Genomic DNA, 23,177 nt, shown 5'->3' with positions numbered 1-23,177 from the left:
GAAAGAGAGAGAGAGAGAGAGAGAGAGAGAGAGAGTGTGTGTCTCTTTTTATGTGTGGGCATCAGAGCCTCTGACGTCTGAATGCTTTCTTACTTTATTAGAGTGCGGAGGGCAGACTAGGCTGTACACACACACGCACCCAGGAGGCATCAGTCCATGAGAGGAGGAGAAGAATCCACTTACACAGACAGAGACGGAGAACCCCAGCCTCCAACACGCAGTCAACAAGTATACAGTGCTTTCCCCCAATGTGTATGATGAATTCTTTCATTTTGCTGTGTAGACTATGCGGCTGTGTGTGTGTGTGTGTGTGTGTGTGTGTGTGTGTAGTATAGTAGCGTACTGTACAGTTAAGAGATATAGTGGCACACCTGTAGCCTATATGAAGACACTATACTATATTTTATTGTACTAGTTATGATACAATATTTAATAAATGATATATCTATACCATATGACTTTATGCCATGCAGTATTACCATATGTATAGTATGTTAGTGTATATTCAAATTCAAATAACTGATGAAACCATCAGTTAATTTGGTACCAGATATCACCCATAACACTACAACATACCACATACAACATACAACAGCCTGAGGGCAATCAACAGTTCATAACTGTACATATAATAATACTACATAAGATATAATAAAAACATACATCTCTGAGATCTCAACTTATGCTACTTCATACCTTTCATGAGACATACTGTGTCTTTTACTCTTCTTCATTTGTAGTTATTTTTCAGATTAAGATTTATAAGACTTAAACAACAATAGGCCTATGTTAAAAAGATTAGCATTATATGAGTATATATTAGTGCTTAATCAACAACAATATTTAATATTAAATGTAAAATGCTGAGTGAACATGAATGCATTTGTAATAATGGTCTAATTAAATATTTTAATTGTCAAAGGGGAATATCTCTATGTATTGATACTTTCATTACATTAGAATCACAATACTTACATACTTACACTTAAATTAGATTTTTAATGCATTTTTTACAGTGTATTGTTACTTTTACTTAGCTAAAGGGATCTACCTCCACTGTACACCATTAAGAGCTGTAACAAATACTGTGGTCTATACTCTAGAATAAATCCCCCAGTAGAGTTTCAACTATACTTTATTGTTCATTCAGTGACTCATCTTCACAACACACTTGAGAACAAATCAACGCAGTGAGGACACCTGAGGCGGAGCTAGCAGATGTTATTATTTCTACATTTCATGTAGAGATTGCAGAGGAATTGAAAGAATCTTCCAAAAAAAATCATGGCTCCGCTAAATTTCAGCTCACGATTCCTGAATTATTGATTAGAAAACTCATTAAAGCATAGTGAGGTTTATGGACCGGAAGATAAATGAATGAGCTTTAATGGAAATGAAAAAAAGAAATGGACTGGCATCATAATACCCACAGAGGTGCAGAGCTTATGAAATGTATATATGTATAATGTATAATGTATATACTGTATATGAAGTAAAAGAAAAGCATGAATGAAGCAGTAGAGGTGCAGATGGTAAAAGGACTTTTTAATTTATTTTCATTTACTGAAGTCTTTCAGAGCAGCTCACTGTGTTGTATAGTAAACATGTCTATCCTTGACTTACACCTGGTCCCTTACATCAGAGTATGCATTCATGTGATAATACACCCAGAGGCCAGAACTATTCCACAGATACAATGTGGATAATAAATAGCACTGACACTTTGTCCCTATGGGCCCTCTTCTGTGTGGTCCATGCGATCAATGAGTTTATATAGAAGCTTTTTTCACTAGTGTGTGACCTATTGTTTTTAGCATGTGCATTTTTATGTCTTCCAATTAGCAGCACACTTTCCTGTTTTGCTCCGATGCTCTATGGATGATCGATTTAACCGATGCATCGATGGATGATGGCAGGGTTCATAGCAGCAGTGTCCACTGCCTCTGTTCATGGTGCTGATTGTGGTAAAGGCGTTGACCTTGGTGCTGAAGTTGTGACATGATCCGCACCAATTCCATGGTTTTAGTAAGTTGTGCCAGATATGGTTCCAGAAACTACTTTTATTTCTTTCTGATCAACATATCCACGTTATTACAGGCTAAGTTACCTCAGGGTGTGTTATGTGTCAGAGAAGAAGCCATTGAATTGGTGTGGATTTTTTCCCCACTTTCTTTTACATTGTTTATGATTGATTTTCCACATTTTAAAATATGTTTCAAGACATAATGCAGATGTATTTATGAGAACAAAATCTGACACTTTGTGTTAATTTGTGTACAGATATGGATAATCCGCCTTGGAGGTGTGCTTCTCCAAGTCTCCTTCCTCAGTTCTCATATTAAAAGACATCTATCCTCTCAGTTGTAAATATGCACCCAACAGCACCCAGGCAGCTCAAATGTGATCCTGGGAAATCTCGGTGGCCGCGCTCACAGCCCGCACGTCACTGCCCTGACATCAGCACACAGCTTAAAAACCCCGCAGCACCGAGCGGTGTAAACACAAGCAGCAGACACACCTTCATGTGGGCATCGAGACACAAACACACTGCTGGAAACAAGACATGGACAAGATTCACTCCAGTGTAGTGCACTTTAGGGCTGTTTTCATGGTGGTTGAGTTAGTGTAGCATTGTGCATTTCTACAACGCGTTGGCTTTCCTTGTAAAGTTCTTGCACTTTCATCCATTGCGCGTAATTGATTTTAACAATGATCAACGACTCTCTTGTGTTTGGAGAACTGGACGCTAATGTTTCTGAGCCGCTGCAGCCTTCTCTCTCTCTAAGCCACAACCACAGTTCGCTCCAGCTCGAGTCCAAGTCTCTGGTCACCTCAGCCACGATGTTCGCAGTGGGGGTGCTGGGGAACCTCATCGCCATAGCCGTGCTGTGCATCTCCAAAAAGGAACAGAAGGAAACCACTTTCTACACCCTGGTCTGCGGGATGGCCATCACGGACCTGTTGGGCACATGCTTCACCAGCCCGGTGGTGATCGCCACATATGTCGCCAACCGCTGGCCTGGAGGAGCGCTGCTCTGCCACTTCTTCTCCTTCTCCATGCTCTTCTTCGGGTCCGCAGGTATGTCCATCCTGTGCGCCATGGCCGTGGAGCGATACCTGGCCATAAACCATGCGTATTTCTACTCCCAGCACATAGACCGGACGATGGCGCGTTTTGCGCTCCTGGTCACCTACCTCGCTAACATTATCTTGTGCATTATGCCCAGTTTTGGCTTCGGGCAGCACGTCAGACACTTTCCCGGGACTTGGTGTTTTCTGGATTGGAGGGCGATGGATCCACTGGGAGCCTGCTACTCCTTCCTGTATGGCGGCGTGATGCTGGTGCTGATAGCAGTGACAGTGTTGTGTAACTTGGCCGTGTGCAGGTCGCTTGTGGGGATGAACCAGAGGACGGGGATAGTCCGGACGGAGTCGTGTGATCAAGGAGGTTCACGTCGCCTCTTCCCCCGGCTGCCTACGGTCACCTCGGCGGCGGAGATCCAAATGTTCTGGCTGCTGATCTTCATGACCATCGTTTTCCTGGTCTGCTCCATCCCTTTAGTGGTAAGAACTAAAGTCCTTTACGCACGCCGTATGTGCCAAACAAGTTTAGTTATTCTTTCATTTAATATTATAACATAATCTTTGACATTCTCTTTCCTCGTGGTTTTACCCTGACAGGTGCGAATCTTCGTCAACCAGCTGTATGACCCTGCCTATATTTCTGCTGGGGGGAAGCCTGATTACCGCAGCGACTTGCTGGCGATCCGCTTCGCTTCATTCAACCCCATATTAGACCCCTGGGTTTACATTCTGTGCCGGAAAAACCTGTTGCTAAAGGGCTGCGAGGGGTTGAAGAGGACGGTGGCGCACGTCAGGGATGGTCGCAGAGGCAACATGGGCTGGGTAGAAGGTCAACACTCCCCACCGTCTTTAAACAGCAACGACACCAGTTACGCGTCATTACGCACAGCCAGCTACAGGAACGACTTGGAGCAGCAGGCGTCCATCAAGATTCAGTCCTTCACAGACTTTGCAATGAGACAAGCGTGGGAGTACGACACCGCCCGGGTCAACTTTCACCCGTTCAGCGTGGAGTCGACCACCATCCTCGGGTGTGATGAGGAAGTAGAGGCTGATCTCCAACAGGAGGCCAAGTCGTCTCCAGGACGCAGCTCGACACAGCCGCTCTCTGAGCACGTCAGGAGAGTAGACATTGTCACATGCACGTTCAGCACACCGAGCTCCTGTCAGTCACAGGAATGTCTCTGATGGACATTTGTCATCACGTGTTTAAAAATATTTAAAAGTCTGGCAGCTACTCTGTCTCCACAGCATAGTGGATCTTACTCATTTAACTGTGGGCAAAATCAATGCTGTCAGTGATAAACTCTAAACTTTACATCTCTGATATGATTTAATGCTGCAGAATTTTCTGTGAATTGAATTCGAATGCTTTAAAGGAACATTCAACACAGCAGATTGTGCAGGATGACACATCTAGTTTACCTGTGTGTGTTCGCATGAGGCCCAGGAAACTGCTGGATTCAGCCTCAACTTAACTTGAATCATTACGTTCACAGTAAACTTAGTAGATATCAAAAGTTGCACAGTATCTCTGGTAGTTGTAGAAAGATCTGATTTCTAACTTCTACTGAAAGTCCACGGTCAGCATTAGATGAAGCCTGTGGTGACCATTTCCAACCATGGAAATGTATGTTAAGTATTATCATCATACCCCGTGGGTACAAATGTGTGACTCTATTAAGAGTTGGATACGCTGTATGAATTCATATGTGCCATTTGGAGAACGGCACGGTTTATTCCTGATGTGTTGTCCTTACCCTGGATCTCAATTTTTTTTTTTTTACATGCTGCTAATTTGCTCTGTGCCATTCGACAGTGTTGCATGATGCAGGGAAAACTGAATGTAGACCTCCTGAACCATGTCCATTTTTTTATATTGCACATTTCCATATAATGTTTTGATATGTGGACTTGTAAACAGCCAAAGTAACCATATCATTAAAAACAAAGAACATAAAAACACATATATTTATTGTTGGTTTAACCGGTGGTGTTTAGGTGTTTACTGGATTTGTTGGTGGGTCTGTGCAGAGAATAAAGTGACACTAAAGACATTGTACCTGCTCTGTCGGTTATAGACCAATGACCTGTTTTTAATCAGTTTTGACAGACAGGTGGCAGGAGAGCCACACTTCCTTCACTTCAAACTGGTGACCACAGGAGCACATATTACTTATTATTTACGCCAAAAGGTGGCGCTACAACACTAAATGTCTCAGGTGAGTTGAACGGGGAAAAGAAAAAGTAGAGCTGTTGATACCACATAAGTCATTGTGGAGGTCAGTTGGAGACGGAGAAAACACTTTGAATCTGCAATGGGTAAAGTAGCAGCGATAACAATATGTATATTTAAAAAACTTTATTCCCTTGGAGGATAATGCCATACAAAAATAAAGGAAACTTCATGTGATAATAATAATAATAATAATAATAATAATAATAATGCGACACAACTTTAAAATGAGAAACGTTGAGGTACTGTAGTATAAATGTTTTACTTGTTTGCTGTACATACATTCTAGATGTAAAGCTGATTTTCGTTTCAGTTTATCTGTGGGAAAAACTGTTATTATCCAGAAGTAACCACAAAACCTGAGATCTGCTCCCAAGTATGTGAGATGGTCTCGAGGAAAAATATTTCTTGAGTTTACCACATCGTTTCAATGTAGGTCAATTTGTTACTGAAGTGCCATATTAGATAATATCTGCACTTTTGTATACTTTGTTTTATTTAATCCATCGATAAATCCCCGAAAAGTGTATCCAATCATTAGAATCTAGAATCTGCTATTCAGCTCGGGCTCGAGCGGTGTTTAACAAATGTGAAAATCAGCATCTTTAACAGATATGTACGTACTGTCTGTGAGCAAAAGTAACTGTCAACATGAAAATCTGAGGCAATAAATAGATATTTATCTACAATATAGAGTTCATAAAAACAGCTCTCATATGAAGCTATAATAAATAAATAATTTATCAGAAATAAATATATTTTACTTTTATACAGTAATACATGAAGATGCATGGCATCCATTTGGCTGAGTTCACCTGAACATAGAAACGGCACAATGTAATGTCCCCGTCTGTGTGTGTTGGGGGGGGGGTATTGAACTTCTGGCATCACTGTGAGTAATAGTGAACATCATATCAGTCTTTTCAGTCTATAAACACAGTGTCAGTCCTTTAACTGCGTCTTTCCTCTGTATCTCTTGAGCTTTGTCTCGCCCATGTTACATCAAAACATGTTCACATAAAAAGTCTCCTCTGTGAGTAATGACTGCTCTGCTGTATCCTGCTGTAACCAGTTACAATTTATTCTTTGATGAGACGACTGTAAATCCAGCCTGTGATTCTCTGCTGACCTCCCCCTCAATCTCTGATTTTGACCTTCGCCCTCTATCATGCAGCTGCACCCACTCCTCCTCATCCTCATCTGGAAATGCACCACAGGAAGCCATAGAGCGGCCATCGGTATTTCCTCTGCTCTGTGAATATGACAGCACCCCCTCTTGCCTCCTCCTTATACCCAGGACTTGCTTCTCGACACCTCTCCCGTCAGGACTGATGACACCGGCTCTAAGGACCCTCTCCCTTGTTTGTATTTTCAGCCCATACACATGCAGCTGGCAGCAGATAAAGACTGGATGGTCCTCCATGTGGTCTGGGCGTCCATGAAGGAAACCGACTCGTACCGGTCGGGCCGGCAGCAGGGGTGGCTGCTGACTTTGCGCCGGGGCAGCGACCCATTTTCCAGCAGTGCCTTCAGCGCCAGGTCGTAATTTGTTCTTGAGGACTGACAGGAGCCCACACAGAACTTAAAGAGGACAATCTCATCCGAGTCAAACCCCAGGCCCAGGTCCCGAACCTTCATCTCTCTCTTCTCCACCCGGCAGTCCCTGCTGCTCTGCTTTGGCCGCCTGTTTTTACCTCTACCCTTTTTATCTCTTTTCCCCGTCTCTTCCACTTCCTCCTTGTCTTTCCTCTTCCTTTTCTTCTTTTTCTTCTGTGATCCTTTGGGTTGAGGCTCTGTGGGGTCAGAGGAGCGTGGAGAACGCCCTGCCCAGCGACTACTGGGATGGTCATCCACTTCATCTATTACAAATGGGTCTGAAGCAGACAGGAAATAGAAGTGTTAAACAGAGAGTTGGCATGAAAGCATTTATTCAAAGTAATTACAAACAATGACATTTTCCTGCACTTTAGCTTAAGTCATTATCTCCTCACCACTGTGCTGATGGAGGGGTGGGTGAAGTGTTTGAGTCCCTGGAGTTTCAGGGGTAAACACTGTTGCAGCTAAATCCAATACAATTGAAGTAACTGGGGAGCACTTCTTCAGAACATAACATGCCTCCATACTGCACCTGTGGTGTCAGCGAAGTGTCCAAAAGCCCCTTCATTTATATTCAGCGTGAAATGGCACCATGCTACCGGAAGTAATGATGCATTTGCTGACCTCCTGCACGTCCTTGGAGTGGGCACTGTGTGCGGTGCGTGCGTGCGAATGTGAACCCGGCTCCAGAGTATCAGAGGAGATTTAGACTTAAAAACTTGGTGTAAATGATGGGTTTCGAGTCAAACTTGCATTTCTGGGCTTACGGACACTTGGATGACACCACAGGAGAGTATGGAGGCATTTTTCTTTTCAGTTGTTTTTTTCCAGTTTGAAATGTTTACCCCTGAAACTCCAAAAGTGTTTCATGGACTCAAACACATCCCTTTAAAGCTAGAATAACTGGTCACCTTTTAACTCACATATATTTAGATGACTGAGACATAGAGCAGATCTCCAGCCACATGCTAATACTGCAGTGAGGCAGACGTGCTGTAAATGTCTCCTTCATAAGAGCTTCAGTACCATAAAGAGCGTGCCAAGTTGAGTAAGGGTCACTGTCATCTTCCTGCTCCTCATCCTCTAAGACCTCTGGTAACGTCACAGGAAGCTCTCGCTCCTCCTGCCCTCCCAGCAGCCCCACAGCGCGGCCCGAGTCCGATGCCACACCGGCAGCACCAGCGTTCATATGAGCTCCTTCCACTAGAGGCAGCAGAGAGAGGAGCACCCAGAGCAGCACCTGCAGGATACAGATAAGAGGGGTCATTAATCGGACTTTCTTCTCTGTTAATGTTGGCGTAATAAATGAATAAAGGAGGGAATAAGCCAGGGATTCTTAAAGAAAAAAGATTATTTCATAGAAAACAGAGCTGCACCAATGATGTCTACATTTTTGGCCAAATGTTTGTGGGCGGAGCAACATTGGCGACTACCGTTTTGTAATGTATTAAGATTAAATGTTGAGTGGATAAAGATCACATTGTATAGTTTTCTTTTTCTAACAAAGGTTATTAACAGTTTTTTCCTATGTCCAGTGTTTATGCTAAACTAAGCTAACAAGCTGCATCTGTAGCATCATATTTAGCAGACAGACACGACAGTGGTATCAAGCTTCTCACCTAACACTCCAAATACACAAACGAATACACACAAATCCCAAAAATACTATTCCTAGATTTGTGTTGATAATCTGTATTATAGGTACAATATGCAATTTAAAATAGTAGCAGTTGTGATAACAAAATAACTTATTTGGCAAAGTGCTTTATAGATAAAGACGATGAGATAACACTTTTTAAAAAAAACATTAAAAAAAACATGTATCTCTTTAAAATATCTTTCTCAGGCCTATTTCATCAAAAGTGATCTCACTTCCATTTCAGCAATACTTCATTCAATAACTCTGCTTTCTGTCCATTGGCTTATAATCTAGCGATGAAAGTATCAGTGCTGACATGGTTTTATGGAAAGCTCAAGTCTGAGCCTTGTGGGGATGGGTTTCATTAACTATTCACACACACACATAACTCACCCCCTGGTTTATAGAGGTCTGTACAGTGGAAATGAAAAATGAGCCGGCTGGTGGTTATTTGCAGAGATTGTGATTTCATATAAATGGATGGCAATTAAGAAGAGTGATAAAAAGATGGATAGAGAGTAGAAGAAGCAACAGAAGATAAGAGGAAGAAAAATGCAGAGGAAGAGGAGAGTTTCATGGAGCTCTTTTGGCATCAACGTGTGTTTCTGACAAACCTTGGCCTTTGCTGACATTACAGAGGTAACCTCCTGTCTATCCTTCTTCCGAGCCCTGCATCTGCTCCCACCTGGAGAGAGAGAGAGAGAGAATAAGTGAGAGAGGAATGTTAGACCAAGAACAAGCCTTCACTGTGCCAACTTTCCTCCTCCCAGAACTCCCTTTGAAAAGACTAACATAAACTAAAAGGCGCAACATGCGGGCGATATGAAGTCTATACATTCACAATTGTCCAGATACTGTAAAACAAAAACAAAAAAACAGTGCTGTGGGCCCCTGAGTCACATAAATCACGTCTTCTATGCCCGAGGACGGTGTTTGTTGCTGCTCCAGTAAAAGACCAGTGTTTTCTGCCAGCTAGTGTGGCCGGTGGTGGCTTGTCGACTCAAAAGACCATGCAAACAGCCACAGTCCAACAACAAAAGCCAGCGTCTGCAATAGACTTGACAAAGGCATTCTTCAAGGTTATTCCAGTGGCCCACGTACAAGCAGGGGCAACCAGGCATAGCGGGAGCACTTCGCGGAGGTCCCAGACAAAAACCACAGAGCTGCAGGACAGGTGATAAGAAGTGTCATGGATGCAGATGTTTATATATAGTACGTGCAGGGTGCAGGATTGTGCCGGCTGCAGAGAGCCCATAACGTGAAGTCATCAGGTTCCTTTGTGACTCTGTAAATGTGAGATTAGGTAAAGGGTTGAGCGTCAAAAACATGGTGCTCAGTGTAATGAACCGTCATCAAGTCATCCTCTGGGAACTATGAACATTTCAATGAAAAGTGGTTGAGATATTTCAGTGTAGAATAAAGTTGTGAAACAACCAACCAATAGAACGACAAGGACATGCACAAAGCTATGCTTCTGTGGCTGAAGATACAGAAAAATAATTTAAACGTTTTTATACTTAACAGACAATTGTTGTACTGAAAAATGTGTTACATTGAAGTAACATTTGGAAAGATTCTCTTTACAGCCATTACAATGAAGGGGAATGATTCCAGTTACCTTAAACTCTTCTATTGTACTTATAGGCATATCATTTGGAATGGCTTGGAATATAAATATATATCCTATTTGTACCCTTATATTGATCCTATCCCCTATTTATCCTATAATCTAACCTGTACTCTCTTGATTGTTTTGACTACACAAAAAAGTACTGGATGGAATATAACAACACTTGGTGGAAGGATGTGGTATAGGTCTGGAAAGAACCTATTCAATTCTGGTGTGGATCTGAATCAGAGGGTGGATCCACAATTTGTTTTTTAACATTTTCTCTGATTTCTCAGAGAATTGTTCATGAATCTTGAAAATAATTAGACATAAAAAGGACTGATATCTATGACAGTGTCTATTGGTGCAGAGCCAAATGAAACTTTGGCTGTAAAGAATGTAAACATCTATCATAGAAGAAATTCACTTGAACAAAGCAAATAATTTCTTGAAAAATTTGCATAAATATTTATAAATAAATATTTTTTCTTTGGACCAACCCCTGTGGTTATCGAGAAATGAATTTCTCTGGGCCTCAGTATATCATCTTCAAATTACTGGCTCTGTTCTACTCTTAAAAGTAAGAATGACAGCTAATTGTTTATCTTGGAAACAGCAGTTGAAGAAACAGCAGTTGAAGAAACAGCAGTTGAAAAAACGGCGTCACGGCTCATTAGCATTTGTTCTGGAGATGTTGATCATATCACAGAATCCTCTGCAGTGGCGACAGTTGCCACATCGACATGAATTTTTAGGTGTTCAAAAATGCTTTCTGAGCCATTTAATTATGTCTTGTCTATAGTGTATGTTACATTCATTCATTTAGATTGTCATCATTCTAAATTTTATTTAAATACATATGCTACATTTCAAATGACTTGAAGCAGCAATACCCCAAACTTGAAAGGTTACAATCAGCAAATGTGAAGGAGAGAGGGGATTTCTGATGGTTCAATAGTTAAAGTCTAAAACTGTTGTTACTTTGGAGCAGCCTCCTGCAAAGTCTCACTTTAGCCAAATTAGTCCACAAATACCACTTTCCTCTTGTGTTTCTGTTGCAACTTTAACTTTATGGGTTGTGTTCTGTCTTTTTCTGCCCTTTTGAATTCCCCCCTTTACTTTTCTCTCTTGTAAAAGTCAAAGGTAAGTCAGGGGGAACAACCGTTTGATACCTCCAGCATCTTTGAAACCACATCTGCCATCTCTAAGAAGCTTTGTATAACCTCAGCAGTGAACTACAGCGATGCAGAGCGCACATAGCGATGACTTTGAGCATGTGCTGTTCGTAGATCTCACCGATATGTAGCGCACCATGTTTATTTAACAGTCAAAGCAACTCTGTCTGCGCTGCGAGATGGAAGACTGACAAAAAGTTCAGGATCACAGGTCACGATAAGACCTTTTTATTTCATTTATGCAATACTGCATGTTCCAGCTGTGGTGATACAGTCGAGGGGGGAGGCTTCAGACACAGTGGGGTGGGAGAGGGAACAAGAGGACATGGAGAGACAGACTGAGCATAATTCAGACAGACAGACAGAGTGCACGCCACCACTGCAACCTAAAACCAAACTGTGCTGACTCCTCCGCTCCCTCTGTCTCAGAGCTGATTTAAGACCTGGTGTGAGGTGGAACGCAGGGTTACAGATCCTCGCCGGCTCTCAGGAGAGGTGCCATTCTGAGTCACTAATGCCACAGCTGGGAGTGTTTAGCCCCACTTAGATTAGCGAGCCGGGAGTCTACATATAGGCCCGTCTGCTGGGTTATTTCACCTCGGTACTCTGGAGCCGTTTACAGCCCAACGCCTGCAGCCTTTTCAGGGATGAGGTGCTTTGGGGAGCCGAAGTGTGGAGAGAGGATTACAGGAGGGAGGGGGACACTGGTCCTGAGGAGCACCAGACATGCTCACCGATGGTGTGTGTGTGTGTGTGTGTGTGTGTACAGTTTCAGATCCAACGCTGCATACGTGCACATTTCTATGCATGTTTGGAAAGGCAAGGCATGAGATTCTTCCTTGTTTGGCTGATTAAAGCCTTTGATTTGTCCATCAGGCTGCACGTCTGCAGCAGGGAGAAGCAGAGGTCTCATCACCTGGTCCTCTGCACTCCAGTTGTTCACATTCAGCTAAGTGAGTAAGCCCTCCTGAAGCAGTTTCAGCCCATAGAGCCAGAGTCAACTACTATTTCCAGCAGCTTATTCTTCTGCTGCTGCTGCTGCTGCTGCTGCTTTACCAAATACTGTTTGAAGAAGGGTAGGGTGAGGACCAATTACAGAGCTAAAAGGAAAGTGAATATTGGACTTGCATTAATTGGGCGTAAAGAAACACTCCAAATCAATGTTGATGTTATTTGCTTGCTGGTTGTATAAACATTTGCTAATATGTCTGAGGTATAGAAACAGAGGCTGCCACTACCAAAGTCAGTTCACTGACTATAACATGCATTGAACAGGCTTGTGCCCAGAAGCAGGGACATTATAAGAGTTTTTATTCATTATTGTATTTCACAATGAAAATATGACATTAACATCATTATTTTACTGTCATGAAGCCAGAACACAGTGAATATATATTTGGTCAAATTTCCCATTATTAAAAATACATTCTGAAGCTACAACTTCTACATCTCAATCATTGAGTTTTTTAATCCACATGAATCTATTCATAAACTAAATAAATAGTCCTGTTGCTAATTAATCTAGAATTTACATTCCACTTGACTTCATGTGGTTAAGATACATTTGATTCACTGTTTTAAGTATTTCATAAAAGATTATTTGTTCAATGGGCTCAGTTAGTTTGAATGGACAAAAGTAAGAACATTGTAGATAACTGTACATCCATCCATCCATCCATCCATCCATCCATCTATCCATCCATTCGAGTCTTCAAACTTTACTCTCAAACTCTTAACGTCAACATAGTTGCACCTCCCTGGCTTTGTAAGGCCACATAGATAATACAGTAATTCCCTCTGTATTACTTTGAAAGACCTTATTATTACTATTATTGTTATATTTCTAAAGGAGACACAAAAAAGAGCCATGGCAACATGAATGTGTTTCTGATTAGTGATCTCTGCGCCCACTGTATACTATTACACCCTCAGACCTGAGCTGTGCCCGCAGAGCCTCCATAAACCTCTCAACATGTAAAAAAAAAAAAACTCCTGTTGTTTCGCCTCCCTCTAAAAGCCAAACCTCTCTGATAATGACCACCTATTAGAGACGCACTCTGCTCTCTGCTGTAAGCGCGTGCGTGAAATGTTCTGACCTGGAGCTTTAACCTGTCACTAACATAGTGCCTGATTGCAGCAGCAGGGAGGAAACCTGGAGTACAGTAAATCACGGCTGGCTCAATAAAAGACACCTGCGGTGTAAGGGGAGAAGCAGGGGAGAGAGGCAGGACACCAGGAGAGCCGTCTGATCACTACCAGACACTGAGAGATCGGCGGAGGTCCCACAAAAAACAAAGCATGCTGATGATATCTGCTGTACATGCATGTGCCCCAGAGCTCTGCATATATTCATCCAGAGAGGTGTGAAAACGGGTTTTGTAACTTTGCTTTAATCTTGCTTGTGGCGTTGACAGAGTTTAATTTCTTTTCATTATGTCAGTGGAGGGGCTTCAGGGTGTAACACAGAGTGCTCACATTCTGACTGGACGACTGTTTTTAATCTGAATCTACAGTCTGAAAAAGGGATGAATATGTGATCTGGAGCTATAAACTGAAAAAAGAAAATTGTTGGAGCAACTTAAAAAATTACTTCAATTGGCTACACACATAAATTTCATTTTTTTCACACATTCGTCACAATTGATATAAATTGTTAACGTCACATTGAAAAAACTAATTTGGTGTTCAAACAATTTAATTGAAATTTTCAAAGTGAGTTAGAATTTTGTTCAGCCTACAAATAAAAGATTCAACCTTTTAAAAAATGTACATGATGTCATGGAGTCACTTTTTACTTGCCTCTGCCTCTTCCTCTCATTTTCATCATGCTTCTTTTCATGTTTCATAAACGTCTCTTCCTCTAAACCAGCTATCCTCCCCTTTTCCACTAAACCAATTTCACTCTTCAGCAGTTAACGTCTTAACTAGGTGGGGCAGCCGCAAAGTCAAAGGAAAAAACGGCCAGAGGAGGAGCGGTGGAGGGAATGAGATGTGAAAGAATCACATGATAAGCGTTACAGAGAATTAAAAACTAGAGAATGGGTTACAAACGAGAAAAAGATAATTGAGCGACTGAATGGGGGGGGGGGTCTGAAAGCAGAGACAAGGTGAGCACAGGGAAGAGAGGGAGAATGTAGACAGAGAGAGAGAGAGTGAGAGAGAGAGAGAGAGAGAGAGAGAGAGGGAGAGCAGACTGAAGCCCGGTCAGCCTGTAATCCCATAATCCCTGGCAGGCAGGCAGGATGTAATTGCTCGTTAGTGCCAGTTTCCACTCTGAGGCCTGTCACTGCTGGAAAACCACAGAGCGCCGCCGAAAATGAGAAACAGATAGCAGGTCCCATGCCTCAGTTCAGATAGGTAGGTAGCCCCCCCAACCCCTCAATTTAACCCCCCAGAAAGTACACACATATGTGCACTGGAGCACACAGTCGTTCTTTCTGCTGCTCTGAAGTCTGATTTACCTCTCTCTGCCACAAAATCACAGAGGTATAGAGCCTTTGTCAAATACACACACATGCAAATACAAACACACACACACACACACACACACACACACACACACACACACACACACGTGTATAAACACATGCACACACTGGGGTAATCAGAAGTGAAGACAACACAGAGCCTGGAGGAGGATGGTGAGGAGATGAGTGAATTTGTATGACCTCAGCCACCAGAAGGTTTTATTCAGCTACTGACAACATGTGAGCCTGTAGGTGTCTGAGATTCTTTCAGGCCAGTATCAGACTGCAGTATCAGAGAGACAATAAAATATGGTGTTCTTAGAGGACTCATCAGTCAGGAGCAGTGTGACGGAATAACATGAGCTGCAGGGCCAGGCAGCGTAACCTCCACCACCAGGACGACAGAGACAGGTGATACTCACTGAGACAAATAGTCGATTGATCGACCACAGAAAACCAATAGTCATCACATTAGTTAATCAGGTATAAGATCAATATATTGCTTCTGATAAAGAGATAATAAACATGTCATAGTAGATAATAAATGTCCAAAGAAAAATCATGCACAAAATACAAAATCCTGCATAAAACTATTAGACGCGTCTCTGTCTAGTTAATTGTTAGAATAGGGAGAGTTCTTCATCAAGTGTTTGCTCAATTAAACACACCGTACAAAACTCCCTCAGCAAATTTAAGTGCCTATTGAATATATTGGATTACTTAGCAACAAAGGAGCCAAATACTTCCCTCCAAAAAAGTGAAGACCAAAAACAGAGCAAAAAGGAGAGGAAATATTCAACTTGTGTTCATCAACTGTTTGCTAACATGTTATCTTAAAATCAACTTGATTACATGATGATATGTCAATGATTTTGTAAAGAGAAGTGATAGATGCAGCTTTAAGATACATGTTGAATATAAAGCTGATTATTTTTCTGATCATCAGCGTGTGCAGGGTTAACTCTCACAGAGAACAGTACCTCTTTAAAGCATTGCCTGTAGCGTCAGACAGTACAACCTGGACTGTATTAACAGAACCTATTAGAGGAAAAACTTATTGGTTTGTTGATGACAAACCTGAGTGATTAGTGATTTACCTCACTGGCCCTGCAGCTTTCTCTCCACACCAAAGAGAAGAACTGCACAGGAACGTGTCTAATGGTACTTTAGTGGGATAAACGAAGCACTTTCAGCATGGAGCTCTGTTTGAAGAGTAACAGTTCTGGATTAACAACGTCACACGTGCGGGTTCAAATTGCCAGAGGTGCTGCAGAGAGTTAGTGCAGGTCATCAAAGTGGTGGGATCAGCGGGTCACAACCAGCACGGCAAAATGCACATTTCCACGGGACGTAAAAGTGTCATCCAGGACCAGCACATTAACCCCGACCTGCAGCCCTGATGGCATTATTACGACAGACAGAGAAGAATAAAGAGCTGCTGTCATCATCTTAACCACCGGAGCCACCTGACTCCACAAGAGGAAACATACTCTCACTGTGAAGCGGAGTTTCTAACCATATCATGTGTACAGGAATAACTGGAGCCATCTCTGTCCTGGAACTGTTGATTTAGCTGCTCAGACGTTCAGACTCTCCCTTGAGGCTTCCAGGCTGCAGGTTTCACAGATGCCAATCAAATTGTTCTTCTGCTTGCCAGACTGCGTCTTTGGTCAATTTGATTTTTAATAGCTGCCAATGTTCTGCCAGGATCTCTGGCTTCCCTCTAATTACATCACTGTTCATCTGTCTGACAAAAATATTTCACTCAGCCTGAAATAATTCTTCAGTATGTGATAATTAGATTTGCATGTTCTTTGACGCCAGTGGGGAGATAAATAAAATAATAAAATGATCCACTAAAACTAAGTGAATCATTTGCTCACAACTGTATAGATTTATAAAGTGAACTAATAAATGGATATTGCATGTATTACGGTATAAACAACAATAACTATGCCCACAGAGTTAACTGCAGCTATCTGGAAACACAGTGACTTTACTTAAAATGAATCCAATGGGACAAGAAAAACAAACAATCACACAGGTTTTACCAACCCAACAATTAACCCAGATTATTTAATCCATATCCATATAGGTGAAGCCAAAACTGAGCGTATGCAAATCATTGATCCTAATTTATCAATAAACTGCAAAACTGTGTGTACAGCAAATCATTCTGTTAACTTCGGATTGATGAAAAGCCTGGGTAATAATTTTCTTGTTTATTGCCTTAATTGTCTTTTTTAAATATGCTACATTTAGCTTTAGAATAGGATCAAAGTTGTACTAATTATTTGTTATGCTAAGCATGGTTTGAATGACTATGTGAAATGTAAAAGTTTTTTTTTCCAGTGACAAAATCTCTGGAAAAAAAAACAATTATCCCCTAACTCTGAAATGCCTCATTTGTACTGTTTTGGTTCTGAGGCTCAAAATCTTACTGTTTTATTTCAATCTCAAAATTCATCAGCCTCATTTTCAAACAAAGCTGCTTTTAGGGGAAAAAAACAACACTGAACACAACCTGATCAGCTCCAAACAAAAGAAAAGTTAGCATGTAGCTACTGGACACAAACCATATAATGTATATAAAATGGACTACGTGTTTCCAATTCCTCCCACTATTCAGTCAGAGTCTGTGCAGCAGTGATTGGGGGATGGAGTATGTCTCATCGATACACAATACGATAAATTCATATATTTGATGTTGACGTTTTTAGTTTAGCCCATGTCCCACCCACTAACATGGAGGAGGCAGGAGTTATGACCTTTACAGCAGCCAGCCAGCGGGTGGCCATTGAGACACTTTGGCTTCACTTTTGGGGAGCTGTCATGTCGTCCATCTTTGTATAGTCTATGTCAAAAACACAACCGGCCAGAGTTTTTTTTTTAACATGTACAGTTTGTTCTGCTGCCACCAGGTGGCCAAAAAGTAATGCAGCTTTAAAAATGATTGTTGGTGACTGCTTGTGTTTGTTGAACTTCTTCTAAGTAAAGTTGACATGTTCCCAGGTCTGAGCAATTAAACTGATGAATACAGGGTTATTATTAGAAACTGGAATGGTGGCCAATAAGACAAAGTTGTAATCAAGAATAATCACCCTCTAACTCACCATCATCATCATCAGCTTCAGTTAATGCATAACAGGGAGAGAGAAGAGTTTCTACTACAGTAAATAAATACAGTGAACCTCCTGCAGGATCAGCTGGAACTTCCAGGTTGTACAAAGGCCTCTACAAGATTAAGTGTGCAGGGTCACGGGAAAATTTAGTTGTTGGCACTAATTTCTCACGTAGCAAATCCCACAATGCAACAGACTTATGCACATCTTGTGACCTGATCAGGTAAATTGGTCGGGACACCTTCATCTCTAGGCCTGTTTTTCCCATGAGCCCTGAGATAAAGGCAGCCTCCATGAAGTGACACGTTTGTGTCCTCACCTTCTCGCTCTCCTTCACTTTGTTTCTCAGTCAGGCTGCTTCCCACTGTCCCTGATCCTAATAACATAAATTCCTGCCTGATTAAGTTGGTTTTAAAAGGAAGCCACACAGAGAGCGGTTGGGTGAGCCTCGCCTTAAATGGGAACACATTTTAGCAGCAGTGTCGGAGCAATGATCAAGGAGCTAGATTTTCACTTTCCGGCGGTGCTTAAAAAGGGTCAGCGAGAAGGACAAAGGAGAAAAGAATGGAGAGGGATGAATTGGAACTGCGGAACTGAAAACACACACACACAGTCATATACACACAGGACCCGTCACCTTATAGAAAGCCACACACACACACTCTCTAAAATCCCCTCTCACTCCCTTACCCCCACCTCCACCCTCATGACCTTTTCTTGCTCCCATCTCATGTTGTTATTTCTCCAAATTAAGCCCACGCTGAGGCTGAGAGTAACACTGTGAAAAGTGGCCAACACACACACGCAGACGCACACACACGCACACACACACAGACTTAGAACCTTAACCGTGGTTACTACTTGCCTAAACCTAACCTAAACCTAAACCTAAACCTAAGCCAATCTTTAACCTAAACCTAAATCAAACCTTCACCTAAACTGAACCTTAATCTAAACCTAAACCTAATCTTAACCGAACATACAGCTAACGCAATGGTTTTCGTGACTGGGACTCGCTTTTTGTCCAAATAATGAAGATGACTGATCCCAAGTTCCCATAATGGGACTGTGTAAACAGATTCAGGTCCCCACAACATAATAGTAATACCTGGACCGCCTCAACACACACTGGTCATTATTAGTGTGTCCTGTGTCTGGGTGAACCAGCGCTCTCCAAAGTGTTTCCGTGTCGCCCACTCTCGCGCCCCAGACAGGCTGGGTTTAATGACCTGGCCTGATAGTTCAAAGCGGCGCTCAGACGCTATGATTAATGAACGTGACCTGCTAATTTCAGAAGAATACAGCTTATTGTATCAAAAATGCTCCCACACACACACTAGTTAACATTCTTCTGTATTTTGAAAAGAAAAAGTTGTTTTAAGGAGGGAGATTTGGCGATAAGGACAGGAGTTAGCTTTACTTTTCATCAGTATTAACTGCTGCTTTGTTCTGAATAATCTAAGCTGTTTGAACTTGAAGAAGCCAAAGTGCTCGACAACAACAACAAAACAATTCAACATCAGAGAGAAATCATTCCCCCAACGCATGGATCACATTTACACGAGATTGTTCACCGCCACAAAGAGCACGGAACACATCCAACAAATTGAAAACTTCATTCTGTCAGATCATGCCTCCTTCAATTTGACCCGGAGGAATCACTATGGGTCTCTGCGTACTTTAAGCACTTCCAGATTGAAGTTGCCCTGTGGCACTTCAGGTTGCATAATCAATCTCTCTCTCTCTCTCTCTCTCTCTCTCTCTCTCTCTCTCTCGCTGCACTCTCTCCATTAGCGGCGGGACAAAACAAGCAGAGTAACGTTACACACTGAGGCGGAGACACATCTGAAGACAGCGCTCACTGCACACAGCACACATCCATCTTTCTATGACAGATTTCCATTAATCTGAAAAGACTCGATGCAAAGAGAAAAAATGTTGAAGCTGCCACTGCTTGATGATGGTTTTTACAGTTTTAGTCCTTCAGAGCAGATTGTATATTCCACTTTTTGAGGTGTAAAGATAAAGGCTTTATTATTTAGTCCGAAACGTTGTTTTTCAAAGCTTTCATAATATTCACTGAGCTCCAGAAGTGACGGAATCTGGTCTTTCATCTTGACTATTTGACTATTTATTCCCAGAGGTTGCCAGGTGAGGTACTCATATATATATATATATATATATATTTTTTTTTTTTTAAATATCCGGCTCTGCATTTGAAGGATAAACCATTTCAGAGCATGTTTGCAGACCCAGTGGCTCACATAGTCATGAGGATGCTTCTACAAATCAGTGGTGATGACAATTATTATATCAGTATATATTATAACTTATTTCCGAGTGTTTGACTTGCATGTCTGTGAGCTTGAGGAGCAACACAGCAAGAAAGAGTTAAAGTCATAACACCAACAAACGGCACGCTAGCTCTCGTAAAGCCGCATGCCAGTTAAAACAAACCAGACCACACAACAGGAGGCTGCTGGTGAAGGGAACGCGCCTGCCCACAGTACATGACCCTCGGTGGAGCCGCTGACCCCGCGACCTTTGACTGGAGGAAGTGAAAGGCATGGCAGCATGACAGGGGAGTGTGAGATGCCTGAAGCGGAGAGCGATGCTCTCATGTTCAGCCTGAGAACAAACCTGAGATTTTACAAGACAGGAGCGAAGAAAAACAAGGTTGTTTCACGACATGTTTTTGCACATTTTACAGGCATGTAGTGGGGGGGGGTGCGACATGTAAGGCATCTTAGAAAAGCAATGAGCAGACAAGAAAAGCTAAAGATGAAACACCAAAGTAAGACCCAACTCCTACAAACAGTCGAGGCCTGCTGTCCTCCAGTCGAGCCACATCTATGTGCATGGGTGACATTGTATGGACTTGACTGTGTGAGTCAGTGGGTCACTGAGTCAGTGAGTAAGTATGAAAGTTCATATCTGAATGCATGAGTCAGTGATGCATCACATAGTTTCTTCTGCATCTCTGAATGGACAAATCCAGATCATTTGAACAATTAGGGACAAAACCAACCACAAGCTGAAACTGTGAGAATGTGATGAAGAAAAGAAACAGCATCACTGCCTCCACCGTCACAGAGGTGAGCGACACAGTTTGATCTGAAGCTGAACAGAAACATGTTTGACTTCCAGCACGTCAAAACACCTGAAGCTTAAAAGACTTCATCTGACCCTGATCCGCTCAGAGGCACTGGAGAGGAGGGAAATGGATACAGCTCTGTGTGTGTGTGTGTGTGTGTGTGTGTGTGTGTGTGTGTGTGTGTGTGTGTGTGTGTGTGTGTGTGTGTGTGTGTGTGTGTGTGTTTGAGTAAGACCAGCACTTTGATATTTAGATTTGCAGCCCATCACAGTGGAGGGTCACACTGGAAGACTTCCTGGCTGCCACTGTTTCCTCCTCAGCCACACACACACAGTCATTTGATTTACATTTTTCCACCGCTCTGTGTCACCTCCTCACACCTTGTAAACACTTGGGAACATAAATCATAAAACTTCGACTTCATAAAAACGCAGAGAACAAACGCCTCCACCATTCTCCTCCCGGCTTACATTTCACAAATTCTCCCAATAAGCACTACATTAAAGCACCCCACTGGATCCAGGGTCACGGTGAACCTGAGTCAGACGGACCTGCAGCGGTTGGCAGGTGCGTGCAGGGAGGTTTGGAGCAAAAAAAAAAAAGAAATCAAACATCAAACAGTGTTGGCAGAGCAAACATGGAGACAAGAGCGCAGGCCGACAGGAAATCTTCTCAATGACCGACAAATTGTTTTAAAAACCACTACAGAGGTAATCTGAACTGCGCCTTACCAGCTGTCCTGTGCGCAATCCCCCGCTCCAAGTGCGCACCGGGGAGGGGGGGGGAGACGCTTCTTCCTCGCTGCGGGCAACCCATATTTGTGGAAATCCATACGCCGCCGCGGTGCGTCATGTTTTACACCTCACTGTCACAGTAGGTCGCGGGTGTTCAGAGCAGGACGACTCCTCTGAGGCAGAAGCAAACACGAAGGATCCATCTATAAGCGCGGGTCCGCTTCAGCACGAGAGGCGCCTCCTTCTCCCCTTTTTCTCTTTTACGCGGCCAAATATCCCTTTCTCCCTGGCCGGTGTCCTGTCCAGTCTCAGCAGCTCTGAACAAGAGCAGAGGAGCAGGATAGTGAGTAGAGACAGTTAACGCGTGAGCCAAAGTCACAACATCTACCAGAGGTTTAAGGGTGAAAAGTTAGATTTGAAGTTGAAATACCCCCACTTTCATCTCTCAGTTATTCTCAAGCAAATTTTCTTTTTTACGCACCAATCACCTCCTGCTTATGTTTTGTTTCTAGGAAAAGAAAAATCTTAAATAGAGTTAGATTTTCTCTGGGAATAGGTGAAATAATCCAAAACGTATTTTTAGTTATTTATATTGCAACGGCACAGCTATCCAGGTCAAGGAAAAATAAACTTTACAGCTGACTGGTGCGTGCAGTGTAAAGCCTATATAAAATATAATTATGTAGGAGTTTGTTTGGGGCGACACAAACACTCCACCATGGTATAAGCAAGAGAGAAAGAGAGAGGGGCACAGAGGGAGAGAGACATAGGAGGACAGTCAAACAGACAGAAGTAAAAACCGAATGTCCTCAATTTGCTATACTCGTGCTGTCTCCCTGCTGACTCACGTCCAACCATGAATCTCAATGAAATGAAGCCAGTTTTTCAGGCATGGCTCTCCTCTCCTTACCTCCAGTAACCTGTTCAGTCTTGCCTCCAAACAGCTCATATAGTTAATGAGTAAATAACACCGCGGGAAATGCCTCACAAAATGTTCGGCGTCTCTTTCAAAAGCGAAGTCAAGGTCGACACAGGATCAAGAGGACGTCCATGGAGAGTCTCTGCGCGGGCATCTCATGTTTTCTTCTTCTTTCACGCGTCAATTGATTTAAACTTGGTTTGAATGCGAAGTTCAATGGAAAAAAAACTCCGCTGTCTCGGTTAAAATATCTTTCTTAAATATTACAAGTCCATACGTCACGCCTTTTACTCAGCGACAGCCCGCGCGTCCCCAAGCGAGCGCTTCTCCTGTTTTCCTTTTTAAACCTACGTTGGACTCAGGTATCCAGGTTATCACAGGCTGAGCCGCTCCGGTGTCTTCTCAGGAGTCTACTACACAGCGACCAAACAATGTCTACAATGCCCCGCAGGACTGGAGGCTGTGCGTAAAAACAGCGCGCTCCGCCTGTCAGAGACTCTGT

General features: G+C 42.6%; 2 protein-coding genes across 2 annotated transcripts; one reads left to right on the top strand and one right to left on the bottom strand.

Annotated features, from left to right (window-relative positions):
• The first annotated feature begins 2,566 nt into the window (after positions 1 to 2,566).
• Positions 2,567 to 4,395, top strand: ptger4c (prostaglandin E receptor 4 (subtype EP4) c). The gene is made up of 2 exons (XM_020106059.2): positions 2,567 to 3,564; positions 3,682 to 4,395. Exons 1-2 carry the CDS (start codon positions 2,710 to 2,712, stop codon positions 4,270 to 4,272), a joined length of 1,446 nt encoding a protein of 481 aa, XP_019961618.2. The 5' UTR covers positions 2,567 to 2,709; the 3' UTR covers positions 4,273 to 4,395.
• Positions 4,396 to 5,440: 1,045 nt separating this feature from the next.
• Positions 5,441 to 23,177, bottom strand: LOC109642325 (uncharacterized). The gene is made up of 5 exons (XM_020107053.2): positions 22,667 to 23,177; positions 21,754 to 22,073; positions 9,170 to 9,240; positions 7,943 to 8,156; positions 5,441 to 7,194 (listed from the first exon to the last, which is right to left on the bottom strand). Exons 2-5 carry the CDS (start codon positions 21,872 to 21,874, stop codon positions 6,692 to 6,694), a joined length of 909 nt encoding a protein of 302 aa, XP_019962612.1. The 5' UTR covers positions 21,875 to 22,073; positions 22,667 to 23,177; the 3' UTR covers positions 5,441 to 6,691.

The sequence above is a fragment of the Paralichthys olivaceus genome, chromosome 16 (assembly GCF_024713975.1).
Source record: "Paralichthys olivaceus isolate ysfri-2021 chromosome 16, ASM2471397v2, whole genome shotgun sequence".
Taxonomy (NCBI): domain Eukaryota; kingdom Metazoa; phylum Chordata; class Actinopteri; order Pleuronectiformes; family Paralichthyidae; genus Paralichthys; species Paralichthys olivaceus.
Note: the sequence above shows the minus strand (reverse complement) of the source record. Positions and strands in the feature narration are given on the sequence as shown.

Bases quoted from the DNA above. Each gene is read 5' to 3' on its own strand.
- LOC109642325 (XM_020107053.2), bottom strand. From the start codon at position 21,874: ATGACGCACCGCGGCGGCGTATGGATTTCCACAAATATGGGTTGCCCG. The intron at 9,241-21,753 runs GTAAGGCGCAGT...CTCTCTCTCCAG, and splicing joins GATTGCGCACAGGACAGCTG to GTGGGAGCAGATGCAGGGCT. The intron at 8,157-9,169 runs GTTTGTCAGAAA...TGTATCCTGCAG, and splicing joins TAATGTCAGCAAAGGCCAAG to GTGCTGCTCTGGGTGCTCCT.
- ptger4c (XM_020106059.2), top strand. From the start codon at position 2,710: ATGATCAACGACTCTCTTGTGTTTGGAGAACTGGACGCTAATGTTTCT. The intron at 3,565-3,681 runs GTAAGAACTAAA...TTACCCTGACAG, and splicing joins TCTGCTCCATCCCTTTAGTG to GTGCGAATCTTCGTCAACCA.